Raw genomic sequence first — 20,677 nt, forward strand, 5'->3', positions numbered from 1 at the left:
CTATAACACAGGACGCTGTGACTTTGCCCACAGCAGGAAGGGATTGAAACTAGATGATTTTGGGGTCCTGTTCAACTCAGGCTATTCTATGATTCTATGATTTTATAACAAGAACCTTCAGAAGAAGCAGGAATGCTATATGTACTCTCACATATGGAAACGAAAAATTTGGGTTCCGCGTAGTTTTTCATACTGAATTTCTTCACATACTCTTTTTTAATACAAAAGCCTTCTCAGTAGATTTACTCAGTATCTGCAAATTTAAGCAGCTAAACTGAAAAAGCACTGTAGGAATCTGCAACCTTTCAGTAAGCCAGGATCACACACTCTTCATTTGAAAGGCAATGCTAATAATTTAGCAGGACATTTCTGTAGGAATGGATTAAATTATGCACTTGGCACACACACAGTAATGACAGGAAAATATTTTTCAGCTAACTGATCCAACTCTGGAAAAGTTTCGGCAGTCAGAGCAAACTTGCAAAAGAAATTATAAACAAAGCCTCATCCTGGCTTAGAGTGTCTCCCCATTCTTCATGGCTTACCTAGTAAGCACACACCTCTCTCTCCCCTTTTTTTATATGGGAACAAAAGGGTCTCAGAATGGCCTAGTTAGGCTTTCAGTCCAGGTTCACTCTCATTGCAATTTGAGTCTTAGGAAGTTTTACATAGGCTGTTAAGAAACACTTTCAGCAGTAAGTAAAATTTATGACCCTCCTGGTACTTAGCATTTATCTTCCCTACAACAAATTCTTTCTTCTCAAAAGCATGCTTTCAGCTCTGTTTCATCTCTTAAGTATTTTGCCTACAGCAAAATCAGAACACTTTATCCTTTAAAATGTATGATTGTGGTCATTTTTTCAGGAAAAAAAAAATGGTGGGATGAAGAAAATGTTAATGTATATTAATTTTGAAAACTTACTTGCACAAGGTTTTATTTATGCTGAAACCTCTACAAACTCACTTACACAACTCAGCTATATATTTATCAGCTTTAACCTTTCATCTTATATTCTTAAGTTCTGGTCATCAGCTTTAGCCCTAGTACCTGCAAGAAGTTTTCACTATAGTTTTAATGAACTGTTCTTGCAGATATCGCTCAAAGTACAAAGCATTAAAGAAAACTGCTGCAATAGCTCACTTTGTTCATCCACCCTTCACAATGAACCAAAATTTTTAATGGCAAGTTTTCTTGGAGCACTTAAAGCCTTAAATCACATCCTTTTCTTTCCAAATTGTACCTAAATGAATTCAGTAAGTACTTGACTTACAGCTTCACTTACAGTTCTCATTTCAGCATCATTCCTACTGAATGGTTTTCCTCTGTGGGCTTTTCATGCTAAATAAGTACTTTTCTACAAGACACCTACTGAGCATGAGTCAACTGAATATTTATGAAATATGTGTTTATTATGCAGTGAAACGAGATAATCTAGCTTGTCTGAAAGCCAAGACACTTTACTTGCAGACTCTTAGGAGAAATAGGAAGAATAAAATAGAACACTATTAATTCCTTGGAATGTCATTAGAATTTCTGAAGAAACTGAGTGAAAGAATCCTCAGAAAAATTGCAGTGTCACTTAAATATTACTTAAAGTGCATTTTTATTCCACTGTTCTATGCTTGTGCCTTACATACATTCATACTCATACATTCACACTGTGTTGGAAAAGCATCTGCTTAATTTTTGTGCAAGCAATGAAGGCTACAACAACAGAAAGAAAGCAAAAATTTCAATTTGCATGCAATGTAGGAGACATCAAATCTAAGTTAGTCCTATCTTGCATGTTGATGTTTAATCTCCATACATCCTTAAAATTTTAAAAGTTGAGAATAACCTTAAAAATAATTTGAATAGATCTTCATCACTGAAAATCTATCGGAAGTAGTTTTTCCTCATGCAACACCTATCAAAAATTAGTTTTCACTTCAAAATTTCAAATTAAACAAACATGGACATCATTCAGTTATGTACCTTACTAAGTTTTTCCATGTCTTCACAGTATCCTGCTGCCTTTTTCTGCTCTTTGGTCACCTCTGAAACAAGCCTCATGATAGTTTCTCTACTAGCCTTGGATTCCATTTCATGGCCATTGATGTCGTCTTGAAGGGCAGCAACCTGAGCTTTTAGTGCCAGATTTTCTTTATATATTTCACAAGCCTAGAGAGAGAATTCAGCAATTGGTAACTTTGTTAAAGCATTTAACAATGATGTTTATTCATCACACTATACAGCTCCTAATCATCCTAATACAGACACAGTGTTTCCAAGGCCCCTGTGACAGATTTATAACTGTGCTGTTCTATTTATTACTATTTATTTGTAGAAGAGCAGAAAAACAATGGAGGTCCATATTTCCAACAGAAACCCGCATCTGTTTAGTGTAATGTAATTCAGCTTTACTCCCACATAGTCTGTATGAGCTAATAAAGGGTAGAGAGCTACTGACACTTAGGAGTATCCACACTTGACGTGGAGCAGGTCGGAAAATGAAAACAGATCATATAACCATCTTCATGTGAAGAGCAGACTGTTTTGGTCTGGATTGCTAAGATTTATGCCTCTCATTTGGAATAGGAAACTGAAAGCTGTATTTTAGGCTTGAAACACTTTAGGCAAAGGGCAATTTGAGTTAGCAACAGCTATTTCTTGAGCATATTCAAGGGAAGGGCCAAATACCTGCTGGGCGGCAGTGCTGAACAACTGGCCCCTTTGAGGCTATTTTGGTACATTATCCACGGTACATTTCTAAGAAAGATGAGTGTGGGCACTTCAGAGAGTGCATACAGAAAAAAAAGCATACTTTGACTGGTAACTAAGTTTTCCTAACAAGCTGTAAATAGATTTCTCAACTAGACATATTAGTACATTGGTAGGGAAAAAAAAAAAAAAAAAAAAAAAAAAAAATCAATATATACTTAAAAATCTCTGGTTATTTGATTAATTTGAAGCATGTAAGAGATAAAACTTAATACAAATATCTTTGCCTCTGGTGATAACCGTGCAAGTTTCATTACACTGTTACATTAGAGTATGCTTGCCATATTATGAGGGCAAGGACCGTAGTAAATCATTGTGACACATATTTAGATAGTCTTAATTCATTCAGTGATCCTTATAACCAGAACACTTATAGTATGAATCTAATGAAAGAGAAATTCTCAAAATACCTAGTGTGCTTCCAAGTAAAATAGGGAGAGAGTAGATAGAACATAGGAAAAAATAATAAAACTAAGATAAATTGTCCTTCAACAGCATCTAGAAGAGTTGAAAGAGTACATAAATAATTTTCCTAAATGGAAACACTGTTTTCAGAACTTCAGAAATATTCTCAAAAGAAATAATATTGTTTTATGCTCACATTTCAAAACACCATGTAGTGATTTATACCATTAAAGGGTATGATTAAGGTTGTCTTAGCAAGTACCATTTCAGATGTTTCTACTTCATGGTATGACAGCTTGAGATTAATATTAAAAATAAGCAGTAGAATTCACATGTCACCTAGTGATTTCCATTGTTAATGTTTTCACAAGAGCTTTCAGCCATATATTTAATCAAGGTTGTACTTAGGAACTATAGGCTGATAAAATATTTTACAGGTAAGACCAAACTGAGTCCACTGAAGTCAATTAGAATTCAGCACCTTCAAAAATCAGGCCAACATGAAAAACTTGTCTTAAGTGACATGATATTAACACAAAAATTCCCATCTTCATCACTTGCATTATTTCTTTGATAACCAAATATTCCTCTATTAGTTCTCTATGATGGATGAATTCTGTTTGTCAAGCCATTTTTTTAATTAAGCTAATTTAGTTATTCCTGTATATGTTCCTTAAACACAGTAAAAGGTTTTAATAAATCTTGTCCATACGTATGACAAAAAAAAAAAAAACTCTTGCCTGCATATAATCAATCACCTTTAACATTAAATGTTCCTCTGGTTTCTCTTTTCCTTTGATGTCTGTGTCCAAGAATTCAGAAAGCTGTGTAACGAGCTCTTCATACTTCCTGCTCATCTTATAAGATTCTGTCTTGCTTTCTTCACAATCATTCAAATATTTGCTAATTAGATCAAAAAAAAAATCAGGATAAATGTTCTCTGAAACAGAATTCTAGGCAAACACATCCCAAGATGATTTCTGGCTTTCATACAGAGCAAAATGAAAATTACACGGTATATAATTCTCTCTATATATTAACACAATAATTTTAGTTAGTTGCTTTGTGTGTGAACACTTCTTATAATTGTCTTTGATTAGCACTTTAAAGCATCTTCTACAACTGCATTCTCAGTACAGAATTTCATAAAAGACATGAACCAGGTAGTATCAATGAACAGAGCCCTCACAATATTAGAAGTGGAGGTTGCATGCAAATGCTTAGAAAAACTAAGCAGAAGAGATCGATCAAATTATAGTAAAAATACGCTAAAAGCACTTCATATCTGCCTCTAATGAAACTGACTGTGCTGTTAAAACAAACAGCAGGGGAAGTATAGGACATCCAGAGACTTCTGAGGGGAAGATCACTGGCAAAAGCAGAGACTGCCTTGCTGTACACAGAGAATTCTGCCGTGTAATATTGCCCACAAGTGCAGGTAAATAGCAAGTGAAGAGGGGGAAAAAGTGCAGGTTGGGCACAGGTTAGACATCCATTAAAGAAAGAAAATATAAAGGGATTGCCACAAAACTATGCCAAAAAAGTAGTTATTTGTTTTCAGTTTCATTGCATTCACAAGATGCCTACCATTTGGATAGATACCCCACATGAAACGCGTATCTGTCCTACTGCTAAAGGTAGCAACATCACCAGCAGGTATCCATTTCTAAGTGTTCCCTTCAAGAAGAAACAGCTCACAAAGTAGTATAAGTTTGTTTATACTCTTCCCATTGCCAGAGTTGGGGACCAGCTTGGAAAACATGCATTGCCATAGATAGCAAACATGTAGATCTACATCTTGCTCATGATGCTGTTAACACCGAGCATTACTCCTGTAGAACTAGAAAGACAATAACTAACATAAATAATCCCCCCAAAAAAGCTTAGAATGATAATTTATAATTTATAATTTAGTCCAAATATCAACTCCTGTACCATTTTTATTAGAAGGAGGAACAGCTTACACACCTGGGACATCAGTCTCAGTATACCTGCCCAAAGATCCTGCAGGAAAGAACTGCTATCAAGCCGTCCACAGCACTTGTTAATCACAATAGCATTCAGAGATCATGCCATACAACATAGAAACAACACTGACAACTTTCAGTTCGGATTCACTCTCCAATTACACCCCAGAGAGAGATAATCAGTGGTAAAAGTACACTCAGAGCAAGAGACAAATTATCAGGTTTCCAGGTGAGAAACAAGGTACTTTCTACAGCAAGGTCTTCACAAAGTCTTGAACACTGGAATAAAACAAGATATATCACCAAACTGCAAGATATGATCGTCACCAAAGCTGACTAAAGCAACTGTTTTACTGAACCTGTTAAGCACCTACGAAAGCTCTGCACTAAGTTCTTAAGGTGGACATGTCAGCCATGTCTGGGCTCATCCTCCTACATTTCTAATTTCTTCCTCTCTAGAAAGAAACAGGCACAAAATATCACTCATATCACTCCATAATCAAAAAGCAGCATTGACATCTAAAGAAAGCACATGAATGCAAACACACATTAACTGGCTATAGATGGCTGTAAAACTTTGAACTGGAGCCTTAGGAGGGAAATCAGCTGTTGACAATTGCTGTCAACATCTCTCATAAAAATCTGCACTAGCTGAAGTGACTCACAGTTTCATAGCTGCTAGGACAGCATTATTGCTGCAACGCAGAACATACCACCTCACTGTGGTGATAGCCACTGTTTGATCTCCATAAATGTTCCATCAGCATTGACGAATGCCACTGGGTGCCATTTTTTCCACTTAGTGACACACCTTTGCTTCATACATACTTCCATGACGGACACCATTTTGTCAGACTGCCCCTCTGCTGCCATCTGTCACACAGCAACAAAACGTAACAGAATGTTGTCAGGAAGGTTCAACCTCTGCAGTTATACCACCAACATAATCAAATAGAAGGCATTATTTAAGAGCAGAGCTCATATTAGAATATTGTACTAGCCTGATTACCAACCATGCCAACTCTCCATACATCAAAGTACATCATCATCAAAACTATGACTGCTTCTAAAAATAATCAGAAGTACGAAGCACATACTTGACAACTCTACAAATAGCCTAATTATCTTCGGTACAGTCTTAAAGGTGGCAGCACCTAGAAGATAGGCAGTCAGGTAAAAAAAGAACACAGCTCTGTCACAGTTTTGTTAGCTCTTCAGAACTAATGAGCATAGAGAAGGGGAGGGGAAAGAAAAAAGCTCTTCACAGTTCAGGCTCTAAAAATACCTTGGCAATACACATGTTGAGCAGAAAAGTACCATTTTTAATAGAGAGTACAGCTTGAAAGCTGATTACACAATTTATTAAACACAACTCTATCCCAAAAGTATAAAATACGAATGTGTATTTCATGTCTACTGGCTTGCTCTTTCCTTTTACCTGTGGTTTTGAATTAAAATCTTGAACATCTAATTTGAACAGCTACACGTTAACCAAAGTGGTCAGAATAAGTAACTACAGTTAATACATTGACTGGTATTAAGTGGCACCTGTAACCATCAGTTAAGGATGAGAAAAAAGCTTTGAAAGCTTAGATTCACAATCAGTTTTATCCAACACATTTGTTTCTTCTGGAAGAACAGACTCACCCTCCCCTTGACCATTCTCTTGTGCCAGCAGTCTGGTGGTACACCAAGTTGTGCAGCTAACTAGACCTGGGATTGGTAGAGCCAGAAATTAAGCTTTTAAAACTAAGTTTATTTTTCTCTTGGAGTAGACCCTTTGGACAACCACGCAGCAACGCAAATGGAAGTGCTGGTACAAGTGACACGGGCAAAAGAGAGCAGCCAGCTAGATGACAGGACCACACTGGGAGATACAGAACAGGTTTATGCTACACAAAACTGACCCTATCACTGTAATGACAGGTTAATTTTGACACATTTTGACAGATTTCTCCTAGTGAGTGAGGCAAACAAGAAAAAAAAAAAACTCTTTGAAGAATCTTAACAACTATATTCTTAGAGATTGTGGTGTTTTCTAAACTGCTATAATATGCTTTCTGGCTTTACTATCTCTTTGTTTATATTGGAATTCTATCTGAAGTCTTTGTCCACCAACATTAGCACTCTTCAGGAAGATCTTTTGGCAATTCAGCTGGTAATAGACAAGCGTACTGCACTGGATTCCTCTAGATGCTAAAATAACTTAGTTACCCACTTCTAACTCATAAAGCCTAGAAGAACTGTGCAAAATACTGGTCTGGGAAACACAGACATCTGGTTAACTCTTTTCTAGCTCTTAATGCAATGTCCAGAAAGGAGGAAGAAAGTCAGACAAAGAAAGTAGTCTTATTTAAAAGTTGAAGGGAATATGTTAATGCTTCTTCAAGTTACACATATCTAAATAGATATACCCTACCCTGTTATGGTATAGGTAAGAATATACCATAATTTCATTACACTGTTCCTCACAGACAGCTGTATACAAAGAAACAAATTCACTTGCATTGTGTCAGTTCCAGCTATGACACAGATGAGGGGAAAGAGACAAGAGTGGGGCAGCAGCACCACCACTCATCACTATGTGGCCCATGCATCTGATAGGTAACATCTCCAAAAGGCACCACATGATGAGGATAGGCCAGAGCACTAAGCTTTAGTTAAGGGTATTGTACATCACAGCTGTGCTGCGAAAGGCACAGAGAGCCTTTTTTCCCCTCAGTGCCACACTTGGAAACATCTGAATAAGGAAACTATACCTATTGCTTCTGCTGCATCCAAACAGTCCTCCACACTAATTTTTTGTAAATACTGTGGTTTAACCAAGCTGACTCATTTGATCGTTTCTTCTCTGTAGGACACAACTCTCAAAGCCCCATTTCAAGTCTAACAACTCAAACCAAGATATGAATTTCAATACCTTCAATCACACTCAAGTACACAACAGAAACTCAGATTTGCTTTGCAAAGCAACACAACAGAACTCAGATTTGCAATTAAGTCTGCCCACCACCTTATTTTCTGTTGACCATTGCAGCTTTTTTGTCATCAGATATTTTTATCTCACATTAATCTTACTTAAGTCTGGCATTTTGCTCATGAAGTTTCTCCTTCAGCTCCCAGATTTCCTTTGATGCTGCCTGAGCTGTCAGCTCAGCCTGTTTTTTAGTAGCCACAAGCACACTCAACTCTTCTTCTGTCTCCCGAACTCGAGTTTGCAAAGACAAGAGGAGAGATGCTTGTCTAGCATTGTTTTCCCTGTAGCTTTCAGCTTCAGACTTCAGCTCTTTAAAGGAGGTTTCTTTTGAGATCATTCTGGACCTGAGTTCAAGAAGCTATAAACAGAAAATGAGAAAACTCATTAAAAGGAAGAATAATTTTGTACAGGATGAAAAATACAAACATTAAAATTTCAATAACATGACAAGAAAAAATACTTCTGGAATAAAAGATTCAGTCCTGTGAGAAAAGATTCCACCACTGTGAGACTAAGTGGAAGGAGGTAACTTTATTTTCATATCACTAGAATATACAGAAATAAAGTCACTGTTGTGTCATGTCACATACAATTTCTCACATTAATCTCTGCCTGTTAGATAAATCTGTTAACAAAATCAGAATTTAGAAAGTGCCTGTATTTAGTTCTCCCGCATAACCTTAACCCACCTCATCTATGCATATGCAATACAATGCAGCAGTTAACACCACTACTCCCTCTTTTTTTGCATGCTTCCTCCCTGCTCCGAACTCTGGTGCACAATTACTCTGTCTACATTGCAGAAAGCTATTGCAGTAACACTATCCTCTCTTGTGAGGGTGGAGCCTTTTGATGACTTGCTGCATATCCAAATGCAAAGAATTTTTGAGAGCTGTGCTCTAAGGCAACCTCTTCTCAGCTTAAGCAAATAGTTACTTTTTTTGTTAGATAATTCAATGAAATATAGCTAGACTTACAGAGAAACAGCAAGACAGTCTTTTAAAGGAGGAAGAGAAAGACCACAATCAAACATCAAGAATCTGTTCCAGAGATGATGCTGGAGCTTCCCAGCATCTCACGTAGTTCATTCATTTTTCTTTATCTTCCTTTCCCAGTTTTTGTTAGAATACCAATTTCCACTGAATTATTCCTGCTACAAACTTCTCTAAAGGACTGAGCTTCTGGCACATGCATCAAGTACATAAAAAACCAGCTCAGTTGTCTTACTTTGTTAAATTTAACTCAATTTACAGTGAAAATTTTGCCACAAGAGGCGCTAAGAATTGTTTGAGCTCCTGACAATTCCAGTTCTCAGCAGTAATATATTGCATATAGCACTACTGTATAAGATTAGCATGCAAATAATTAAACCACATTAAATGCTCTTTCTGACAAATATGTTAAAATATGTGGCAAAAAAATTAAGGCAGTGAATATTTATGACATTTAGCTACAGTATAAGAGGTTAAAAAAAAAAAAAAAAAGCTTCTAGTGTGAGCAAAGCCAACATGCTCAGAGTAAAATTCCAGCTGGTAAGGCAGCTGAACAGTTACTGCATTTGAAGCTGGCATAAGCCATCACTGATTTTGAGAAGAGCAGCTTTGTCCCTTCCCCATCTCATCGGCTTCACGTTGATAATTTGCTCTTTTCTTTGCAGTATCAGAGACATTCACATGGCAATGAGGTAAAATAGATCAGGAAACTGATCCAACTGAAAAACAACCCAGAAGGAATGGCTTCATCTTTCTGCTGGATCAGCTCCCCATACCAGCACACCACAACACAACACAGACATTTGTACTAAAGCAAGGGATGGGGCGATGTAGGGAAGAAAATGAACAGCTGAAGGAACAATAGGATTGCTTTATTTGGCAACTGGACCAATTATGGTAGCTTAAATTGTTCATAACCTTAACATTTCTCTGTAGTTCAACTCTTCATTTGCCAAATATGATATTTTTTACTCTGTCTATTCTCTCTGTGGTCAGTTCCAATAGCAGAAGAAAGAAAAAAAACAAGAATAATCTCATATCAGGAATTTTAAGAGCATTCAGCATAACTGGGTTCTGACCTCAGCTGGGTCACGAAGGTCTTAAACAAGAGTATGAACAGCTGCTTCTTGCCTATTCTTTTGCCTCGCAAGAACAGCACAGAAGGAGTCTATAAATCAGTCAGTCATCTTGGCAACTAAAGTCATTCAAGATTTGCATTAAGAACTTCTTTCTATGCGACCATGAAATCCTGAACGTGTTCTCAAATATGAAATGACCCTGGGTAACTTTTGAGGATCTCTGGAGTAATTTCAGGATCAACTGGTCAAATACAAGCTCAGCTGATGGATATTCATCCCTGCAGTTCTGACTGGACACTGTATTAATAATTCATTCTTCTGCAGTATTGAATGCTTTTATTTCCCATACTCAACTAACTATGGTAAAATATATTTTATTTCTTTGATATTCTTTTTTTTTTTTTTTTTTTTTTTTTTTAAGGTTCAGGCGCTACAAAAAATTTGTAAGAAAACAAAGAATTTTTGTACTTTCTGTAAACTTTCTATTCTCTGCAAATGTGTTCTACAGAAAATCTTCAGATCTGGAGAAGCATTTGGAGATAGTTTCAAGCATACCTCTGAATGGACACAGTCATACTTCACTGTTAGTGCTGCTAGTTCACTCTGAGCAGTCTCTGCTGCAGCTCGATAGTGGTTCATCTGCTCCCTGGTGACAGGAATATCCAAAAGAAAGCGATCACAAGACTCCTGAGAAGGCAGTGCGAAAGACAATCTCTTAAACATTGCAATTTTAAACATTTTTGCTTCAGTGTTTTCTAAACAGTACAGAGTACATCAGCAGAATCATTCACATGGTCGCTACAAGATTAATATTTAAATTCAAAAAAAAGTATCCTTGGTCAGAGAAAGGCCTTTCTGTTATTTACATGAGCCAACTACACTCTGAAGATGTCTCTGCTACAAGCCTCTCTCATTCCTCCTTTGACCCATGTCAGCATTTATCCAGAACACTGTTTGACAAGAGAGTCCTCAAGTGTCTTGTACAAAGAGCCACTTTTGTTTTCCCACTGAAGTCATCCCACATACTCTCTTATTTTTATATTGGAAGAAACGGTGACAAAAAGCAAAGGCCATCAGTCTTCACCTCATGATTTTGCGCCTTTCATTCATATCTTACCTCTGTTGCTTCCCTACCAAGTTGACAAATCCATGCCTTATCCTGATCTTCTCAAAGTTACTTTCTGGCTTTCCCAGTTGTGCTCTTACTTCTAGTATGCCAAGGTCCTTTTGGACTCCATCAAGTTCGGACATAATTTCAGGTTTCTGAACAATGTTGGTGTTTTTTCCCCAGCAATCACCATTACCACACTGACTTCTCTTCATCCATTCTTACATCCTTCTAACAGATGGTAGGCACTGGCTTTGTGCTCCCAACACAATCTCATTCAATCTCATTCACTTGCAAGAATTCAATTCTTTTCGCTGTGCTTTTTAGAATCTTCTTACTACACTTTTTCATTTTTGCATGGCTCTTCTAAAGTAGAGCACAACCATGGTGGATTTCTTAACCTTTGTTATTTGAATTTTTCAAGGTGTAATTTAGACCTGAGATCTTGATAGGAGTTTAATTAGATTTTTCCCCCTCCCCCCCAGTTGATAATGACTACAAATGATGTAATTTAACATTTTGAGAACAGAAGTCTCTTAGGTGATGCTGGAAGCACACGTTAGAAGACAGAACAAGAGGTTTTTGTTCCATCAGCTCCCACACAGGACAGAAACAAAATTGCAATCCTAATGCTTGCAGGTATGCATTGTAAAATGCAAATCTACCCCTTCCCTGATGAACACCAATGAGCAACAGAAAATAAACAATGAGGGATATGATTAAGAATACAACCAAATGTTGTATTAAAGGGCAGGTGAAGCAGAGAAAAGCCAGACAGATCTGATTCATCAGGTGTCTCCAAAACCTCTATGAGTTTAATTAGCACACAGAGGCACATATGTGCATACATATACACCAAAAAAAAAGCCATATTTTTAATTTGAGTGCCATTCCCTAAAAACATTGGGATTCTAAAGACAAACAAACAACTAGGAACAATTCACAGAAATGTTCAATTTTGAGAAAGAAATTAAGCAGTGTTGCTGTTCAGTGGACTATGTAACAAAACGTATAACCCTTATTGAAACAGAAGCTGAATTAGTTTGCCTTAGAACAACAACAAAAAAAGTGAGCACACACCATTAGCAATTTGCCTGAACTGTTTTCTCACAAACAGCCTGTTCCCACTCCTGTATACTCTACAGACACCATGAATAGAAAACAAACTAAACCGCAAACCATTTTAAGAATGACAGGGATAAAGACAGCTGTCTGAGGTGCCAGAGGGAGACAACTCCTGGCTTAATTCACACCAGTTGTTTTGATGTTTTCCCTTTCTTTTCTCTATTTTTTTTTTTTTTTTTTTTTTAAAAACCTTGTTCTCCTGAAAAAGAGGTGGAAGAGCAAAACCTTATTCAGTAACCTGGGAATAATGTAATTAAAGAGCTCAGCTTCCTGATTATCACAACTGCACATTGATCAAAATGGAAATAAGGAGGCAGAGAATACACAGCTCTCATTTATCACAGAATCACAGAGCAGCCTGGGTTGAAAAGGACCACAAAGATCATCTAGTTTCAACCCCCCTGCTATGTGCAGGGTCACCAACCACCAGACCAGGCTGCACAGAGCCACATCCAGCCTGGCCTTGAATGCCTCCAGGGATGGGGCATCCACAACCTCCTTGGGCAAGATGAGTAATTCCTTGTAACACACAAAGTTGACACTGGATAAGGAACCCTGCTCATTCTTATTTTTTAACTGTCAGAAAACAAGTTCCCCAAAACGAAATCTACAGGAAGTGTGAGAAGTACACATTCTGCTGACATAGCTAACTTCCCATCGACCGTTTAACAGTTGTCACAATTGACTGCTAGGAAATACACAAAATGGCAGCTGCTTGATATAATCAGCAGCTGCTGTTATCTGATTAATAGTGTGTATCTAGCTGAAAACAATACATGTTAAATCTGAAAACATACAAACTGACAATTGGAGCTTACAACTTATTAAAACTTTACAGAAACTTCTGGGCAGTGTTTCAGGGTATCTACTCAACACTGCACTTTCAAAGCCTTCTCAACCCGCAAAAAAAAAAAAAAAAAAAAAAAAAAAGAAAAGAAAAAACACTCAAGAGAAACAAAACAACAAAAAAATAGCACATTTTCTTTCCTTCAGTTCTCAAGCACTGCAGCAGTCTTGACAGCTTACATACCGTGGCCAGTAACATTTACTTCAACTTCATTGTCCCCTATGGAGTTACAGAGCTCTTCCTAAGAACTCCCTGCCAGCAGTTTCCTCTCTTAAAGCAAGTAGGGTGTAGCTCAGATGCCTTTCCTTATCTCAGCTTTGGCAACGTGTTGCCTATGCAGACAGCCATGTGATAGCTTGATAAGAAAGTTCCAAGTTCTTTAAGGTTTCATTAAGCCAGAAGCCTGGAGCACCCAGAGTTTACCAGAGGTTAACTCTTGCACACATTATCTTGAAGTTACAGTGTGACATGTAGTCCTTCTGCTTTCTTCTACACTGACACTGATTTCCAGGATGAGATAAACTGCAAGTTCAGTTCCTATCCATTCTAAACAGGAAAAAAAAAAAAAAATGAAAGTCTTCTAAACAGGTGACCATGTAGTAAAATAACCCTTTATCAAGAAACATCACAAAATTCCCTGAGGAATAACACAAAACTACTAGTTCAGACTGCAGCAGAAGATAAACTACTTTGGATTATCTTTTATAATATGGTCAACTCTTAAATCTTTCTTCATTTCAGTAGCAGACACTGGGTTAAATCCATCAAGCTTAATCACATTCATCTCCTTAAGGACGCTCAGCCCTCTGTTTCACAAAGGAGTCACCACTTTCATCAAGCCAAATTGATACAGGCAGAACAGCTCATGGTCACACATAGACAGCAATCTCTGAGATAAAAGGGCTCCTAATTTTCTCAACACATTATCACAGTTCTCAGGGAGTAAGCAAGGCATGTACCATCTTTTTTTGCTACTTTGTCTTACCACCTTATCCACTTGTTTCGCACTGTACAACCAGGTGAAATCCTTTGAGGCCAAGTTTTGTTTTCTTCTGTAATATAGCAGGGCTCCAAAACCAGGGAGGGAGCTTGCAGACAGTGACACTATATTATTTATATAAGTAACTATCCTTATACTGCTGTATGGATGTAAATTTTCTTCTCTAAACAAACACAGTCACTTCTGACTCCATAGAAAGGAGAAATTCAAAACGGCTTAAATAAAAAAATAACTGCAGAGCAAGGTTGAAGAATGAAGAGTCTCGTTCATCAGCAATAATCAATGTAAGAAAGCCCATTAGAGCTGAAATTTCCAAATCCCACATTTGTCACACAATTATCTTTAATATAATTAGCATGTTAAAGATGTAAAGACACATATTCAAGAAGTCACATAATCCAAGAGGGATTTAAAAGAGTTTTAAAGTAAGTCAGGTGTAAAAGTCAACTTGAATTACTATTTCACACGTACTGTTCCAACGAGATTTATAGAAACAGTTCTCTGCATTCTCAAGTGCCTTAGCAAACATGAAGCCAATCACTGTGACATCACACTCAAAAGGCTGGTATGATTATAGCATTTTTGGCAGGGAGCATGCATATTTTAATATTTAAGTAAACAGCTATGTTTTGCCAGCAGCTACATATAAATCTCATTATTAGTCATACACAACACAATGCAATTAATCGGGCATGACACTACTACAGGAGTAAAATTTATATTACACATGTGGAGCTTTTGTTACTCTTTGGAAAATTCAGATTTGTAAACTCACGAGTACTATAACTTATACTGATTACAGTTAAGTCAACAAAGTGTTAAAGGAATAAGAGGCAATGGACAGAAAAAGCCTTCACGTATTACACTTCCATCAGCTCTAAGAAGTCTGGGTTTGGGGTGTTTCTCTCATTCACATTACAGACTCCTTTGAACTCTTCCCATTTACCTGTAAGAAAATGTAGTTTTCATTTCACTTCCAGTGCTAAACAGAACGTAAATCTATATTTACAATGTTGAAGATCAGTAGCTACTTGGACCTTTGGCTTCATTAGTAATTCCTCAGAAGACAAACAATATAAGGACATTGTTGCTATTATGGTTTTCTACCCCATTTTCATTTTGTACCAGATAACCGCTTCTTCCACCATTTTAGAACCTGGCCTGTAATTTGCAAACCTCTCTTTGTTCGGAATCAACAGAACTTCAACATTTACTAGATATATACTTCCCCCTACACTTCAAAAACAGTCAGCTGTTCAAGTCAGTCACTCCAATTCTGCGTTTGTCAGCTTTACTTCATTAACAACATCCTTTCCCACTATACAGCTAATCTCAATCCTTGCAAACACTACTACCACTGCTTCCCTTTCTCAAATTATATTTAATTAAAAAATTAAAAAAAAAAAGTCCCACCAAAATAGAAAGCCCTCAAGAATTAACCACTGACCACTACCCTGAATGATCTGCCAAGCCTATTTCTTGCCTCTTGCCCACATTGTTGGGCACTGCACTCAGGGCTGGGATTTCTTTTTCACATTGCGGTAGCATAAAAAAAGTGAATAACAATTCACTAACCTTTGTGGACTCTGTTCTTCCTTCATTTCTATAGAAAAACAAACAAAACAAAAAAAAAAAATGGAGGTTGAAAAATACTATAACAGCTTATTTTCTATGAAACAAAATAAACCCTGAATCTGTAATATTTCTTTTTAATACAAATTTATACTCATGGGGGTATTAAAATTGTTCTAATTTCTGGAAATGCAATGCATTTTCACGACAGCAGCACAGCTCATTATTATTTCTTGCAACCAGAATGAAGATAACATCCAATACAAATTGCTGGGATAAATATCAAGTTGAAAAGAAAATCTACACCAAATGTAAGTCCCTAAGAAATCACAAGGAAACTTTAGTCCCAAACATGCTACTGGAAAAGAGGGAGACTAAAGCTCCCTTCAAAAGAGGAATAATAGGAATTCATTTTTCGTGGGCTCAGCTGCTGTAAAGAAGAGCTTAAAGGCTGCTATTGGATTGTATCTGTTCCAACTACAGTTGGAAACACAATGTTAAAACTTTATTGCCATTCAGAATCTAATCCTTAATTTTCTGGAACAAAAAAAAAAAAGGTTGACTTTTTTCTCAGTAACACTTTGCACAATTTGCCTTGCCTTCAGAGATCACAAAATATTTCTGTTAGTAACACTTTATTAACATCAATCTTAAAAGTTACAAGTAATGACTCAAAACTATTTCCAGTTTGTCGCTCTGTCCTTCATATTCTCCAAAATCTAAGAAATGTCCAATTACTTTTGATCACTTCCCACTCCATGAAGACCTCTTTGCTTTCTCTGGTTTGTTCTTGTATCAGAGCTCAACTCTCTGCTTGCAGTTTGTGTATGCAACTCTAAAAACCTGAGCTCTAGGAGATGTGCATGTTCTCTTTTGGTTATGTCTGTGGAGTTTTTATGCACTGGTGCACTGTTCTAGAAACATGCAAAACTAAACTGTTCTGAACAGCCCAAACAAATCACCAAAGAGATTTTCTAAATTCCTTTCGGAAGGGTACTGCCTAGCCCCATCCTCCTCCCTTTGCAGTAATCATTAAAAAGGTATTACTGAAAGATAAAAATCACTGTCCAGGGTTATTTCTCTACTGAGGAGGTTTGATTAATGGGCTCAAATGAAAGCTGCATGACGACGAACATTGCAGCCTTACCCTCTACTACCAGCAGCAGTTAAAGCATTTCTGTCTTTCATTTTCTTCTGTGTTGGAGGGAGGTGACTTTGCATCTAAGTAAAAAAAAAAACAAAAAACAAAAAAACAAGTTATGACAGGAGAGAACAGTCACCTCAAGGCAGAGAGAGATAAATCAATTGATGTAAATATTATTTAATGTTAAGAGTTTTTTTTTTGTTTACTTTGCCATTTGGCAGCATAGCTAAATTAACAAATTTGTCTCTCCTGACACTTCATGTCACTGCTTTTCCAAAGCAAATAATGAGGAGAAGGTGATGTATTTCATCTCAGAATAGTAAAAATGGTAATTGCTAATGCAAACAAACAAAAAAAAAAAAAAAAAAAAAAAACACACACAGAGGGGGAGAATAATGTATAACAAAACTAAGTGCTTATCCAATGGTTTCCATAGATTGCTTGTTCTACTGCTTTTACTTCACCAATGTTGAATAAAGGTAAATGACTTTTGTAAAAGATTTGCTAAGAAAATGTTTAAAAACAGACCATGGGCAAATGTGACCCTTGCAGTTCTCTCTTGATACCTATCGTGTTTTACAGCATTCAGAAGAAGCCAAACATGAGATGAGATACATTTAGATGTGCATACAAAAACACAGTCAAGATGGATGAGGGCTGCAGTTGTACTTGCTGTTTGTGTCCTACAATTAATAAATACATAGTTACCAACACACTTCTGAGCACCAACTATTTACTATGTTCATAGGCATTACTACCTTCACAGCCTGCCTGACTTCAGTTCAGCAGGATGCACGATGGAGTTACTGCCAATTCTAAAATTAAGCAGCATTAACAAAAACTCAGCAATCAGGTCAAAGCAATCCTACTGAAGAGAACAGCAGTCAATCTTACATAACAGAGGTTGTGTGTATTGATCCCGTGCCTCAGAACAACGTGGTACAACCACACAAGTGCCATTCAGCTTTTCGGATATATTGAGCTGTCTGTGCACTGACAGCTGTCCCTTCAGAATAAGAAACTGCTACAAGTTTCCTGCTGTATCCTCAGTAGGAATGAGCTGAATCTTTCCAAGCCATATCCTGGAGCGTTTCCTTTAAACCTACATCAAAGCCAGCTAACCAACTTCAAAGGATTAAGAAACACAGAGAAATAATTCCCAGATAACCGTGAATTCCTGCTCCGTGACAGACCCTCCCTTTGCAGCACTTAACAAGGAAAACTTTCGTCCTTGAATTTGGAAAGATAAGCTCTAACGATCGGCTGGAGGTGGGATCGAAGCACGTGCCCACCAACACGTAAAGCCCTGCAGCTGCAGAAACTGTTTAAAAGAAAAGAACGAGACGAAATAAATTTATAATTGAAGAGATAACCCGTAGGAGCGGTTCACAACCGGCCTTACGGCTATGGAGAGCGCCTCTCCATAGAAACAGCCAACGCATTTACCGGACACAAGGAAGGCGTTCGGCCAAAACCGCCCGAGCAGAGCCGCGCCTCGCATTACCCGAGGGGCCGCCGCTCGCAGCCCTCCCCACTCCGGCAGACGCCGCCGCCCCGCGGCCGATACCTGAACGAGCCGAGGGGCGGCCGAGGCTGCGCGGGACCCGGCTCTGGAAGCGCTCATGTCGGCCGCCGCGGCGACTCCGTTCCCACGGCAACGCGGGCGGGCAGCGGGACCGGGGCGGCTCCGCGCTTTTCCCTCCAGCTCTCATTGCTGTTCCTCCGGGTAGAAGTCGGAATTGGCAGGACCCGGCGGGATGCGAACCCTCACCCACCCACCACAGCATTAGAAAACATAGAAATACCGCTGTCATCTAGTTGGATATTGAGACATGCATACTGAATCAATATTTTCTTTAATTATGGCTCAACCCTCTTCTGGAGCTAGTTTCCACTCGTTGTGAGGTAGTACTGAATACACACATTCAATAACACTAATATTGGGTCTGAAGAGTAAGGTCAACATGCACGCACCCTCCCCATTACAGCCACAATCTTATTGTTTTTCCCTTTAAAACACAACGTCAAACTATGGTGCCACAAATCCATTTTCATCAAATCATAGATTCATTTAGACTGAAAAAGGCCTTCAAAATTGTCAAGTTCAACCATCAACTTGAGTCCCAGCACTGAGCTATGTCCCTCAATGTCATGCCCACACATCATCTCTTAATACCTCCAGGATGAGGACTCCACCACCTCCTTGCGCAGCCCGTACCAATGCCTAACCAACATGTGTATGAAGAAATTTTTCCTGATATCTAATCCAAACCTCACCTGGTACAACTTGAGGCTGTTTTCTCTCATGCTATCACTCGTCAACTGAAAGATACTCACTTCACTACAGCTTCTTTTCAGGTAGAGCAGTGAGATGCCCCCTAACCTCCTTCAAACTAAGCAGCCTCAGATCCCTCAGCCACACTCAGATGCCTTGTTTTTTAATCCTCTCACCAGTTCTGTTGCTCTTCTCTGTACACACTCAAGTGACCCAATGTCCTTGTAATGAGAGACCCAAAACAACACAGTACTCAAGGTATGATTTTACCAGTGCCACTTGCAAGGGGACAATCGCTTTCCCAGTCCTGCTGGCCACGCTTTCTGAGTCAAGACAGGCTGCTGCTGACTCACCTACGTGGGCACATTGTGGGCTCACATTCAGCCAGCTGCTAATCAGCACACCCAGAGCCTTTTCTGCCAGGCAGGAGCCCTGAGTCATATGCCACACAGGTGATGGAAAACAGAGCCCAAAACTGTAGCAGAGGCAGCTGAGCCCACCAGCAGGAGGTGGAAAACACAAGAGGTTTCTCTCTGATTTGCAAACTGAACTGAACTTCAGAACTGAAGGTGAAGAGTAAATGATGTTTGACCAGCACCATGCTTTTGGCTCAGGCACAGTCAGTCTCTTCTCCAGAATTGTGAGACGAGCACTCCACACAGCATGGGGAGAGCAGGCTGCCTTCATTACAGCAAAAAGATCTGAAGCTGACAAGGGAGGCCCTCCTCCTCACCTGCCTTCCAAATCAAGTAGATAAACATGGGAGCAGAGGAACTAGCATGAAAAAAAAGAAAAAACCTCCAGATATGTGTATTGCTGCTGCATATCCCTTACTGTGGAGATTTTGTGAGCTACTTAATTGGGCCTGCCACAATGCCTCCAAGGAATAGGGCAATCTCAGCAGATTTCTGGACTCACACTGAACTCAAGATGTATGACAACTTTCTTTCAGTTTCTTCTTCTAGAGAAGAAAACTGAAAAGCTAGGGCTGGTATTATTATTCATTCATTTTTAGAAGAGAGCTGTAAATGACCATTATTTAGAGACATGCGCGTGTACGCTACTCTCAGGCTGTAGGCTCAACATAAAGGAAAACTGTGTTAAGGACAGTTTGCTGTTACCTAAACATACAAGTCTGCTCTATTTTTTTCCTCCTGCTGTCTGTGCCCCTGACGCTATGTCACTCTTTCTGCCAATAACAGAATTCTCCCCATCCACACACAGCAGTGCCAACGTAGATACTCAACATATTTTAAAATGTGGCATTGCTTGAAGTGCAGAGCTAGATGATGGAATCTGCCTCATGGAGCAATGTGCACTGAACAGATAAAAGAAGGGGGGTGGGATGAGGGGAGTGTATTAAAGAGAGAAAATAAGACTGGGAATAGCACAAAGGAAAGAACACTGAAGCAGGTGTGGGGCTGA

At 38.4% G+C, this 20,677-nt stretch overlaps 1 protein-coding gene across 3 annotated transcripts in view; it reads right to left on the reverse strand.

Moving 5' to 3' along the window:
• Window positions 1-18,720, reverse strand: part of CCDC170 (coiled-coil domain containing 170) — a 41,263-nt gene extending 22,543 nt beyond the window's left edge. Inside the window, exons 1-7 of one of the 3 annotated variants that reach the window (XM_048936154.1) lie at window positions 18,545-18,720; window positions 16,981-17,054; window positions 15,837-15,864; window positions 10,737-10,868; window positions 8,212-8,468; window positions 3,925-4,069; window positions 1,976-2,161 (exon numbers count right to left, since the gene is read on the reverse strand). In XM_048936154.1, coding sequence (XP_048792111.1) covers window positions 1,976-2,161; window positions 3,925-4,069; window positions 8,212-8,468; window positions 10,737-10,868; window positions 15,837-15,864; window positions 16,981-17,054; window positions 18,545-18,601 — 879 coding nt within the window. In that variant the 5' untranslated portion in view covers window positions 18,602-18,720. Of the gene's footprint in view, window positions 1-1,975; window positions 2,162-3,924; window positions 4,070-8,211; window positions 8,469-10,736; window positions 10,869-13,444; window positions 14,207-15,836; window positions 15,865-16,980; window positions 17,055-18,544 lie in introns of those variants that run through there. The other 2 variants (XM_048936155.1, XM_048936156.1) reach the window with 2 other exon arrangements.
• Between the last annotated feature and the right edge of the window lie 1,957 nt (window positions 18,721-20,677).

This window comes from Lagopus muta, chromosome 2, assembly GCF_023343835.1.
Source record: "Lagopus muta isolate bLagMut1 chromosome 2, bLagMut1 primary, whole genome shotgun sequence".
Taxonomy (NCBI): Eukaryota; Metazoa; Chordata; class Aves; order Galliformes; family Phasianidae; genus Lagopus; species Lagopus muta.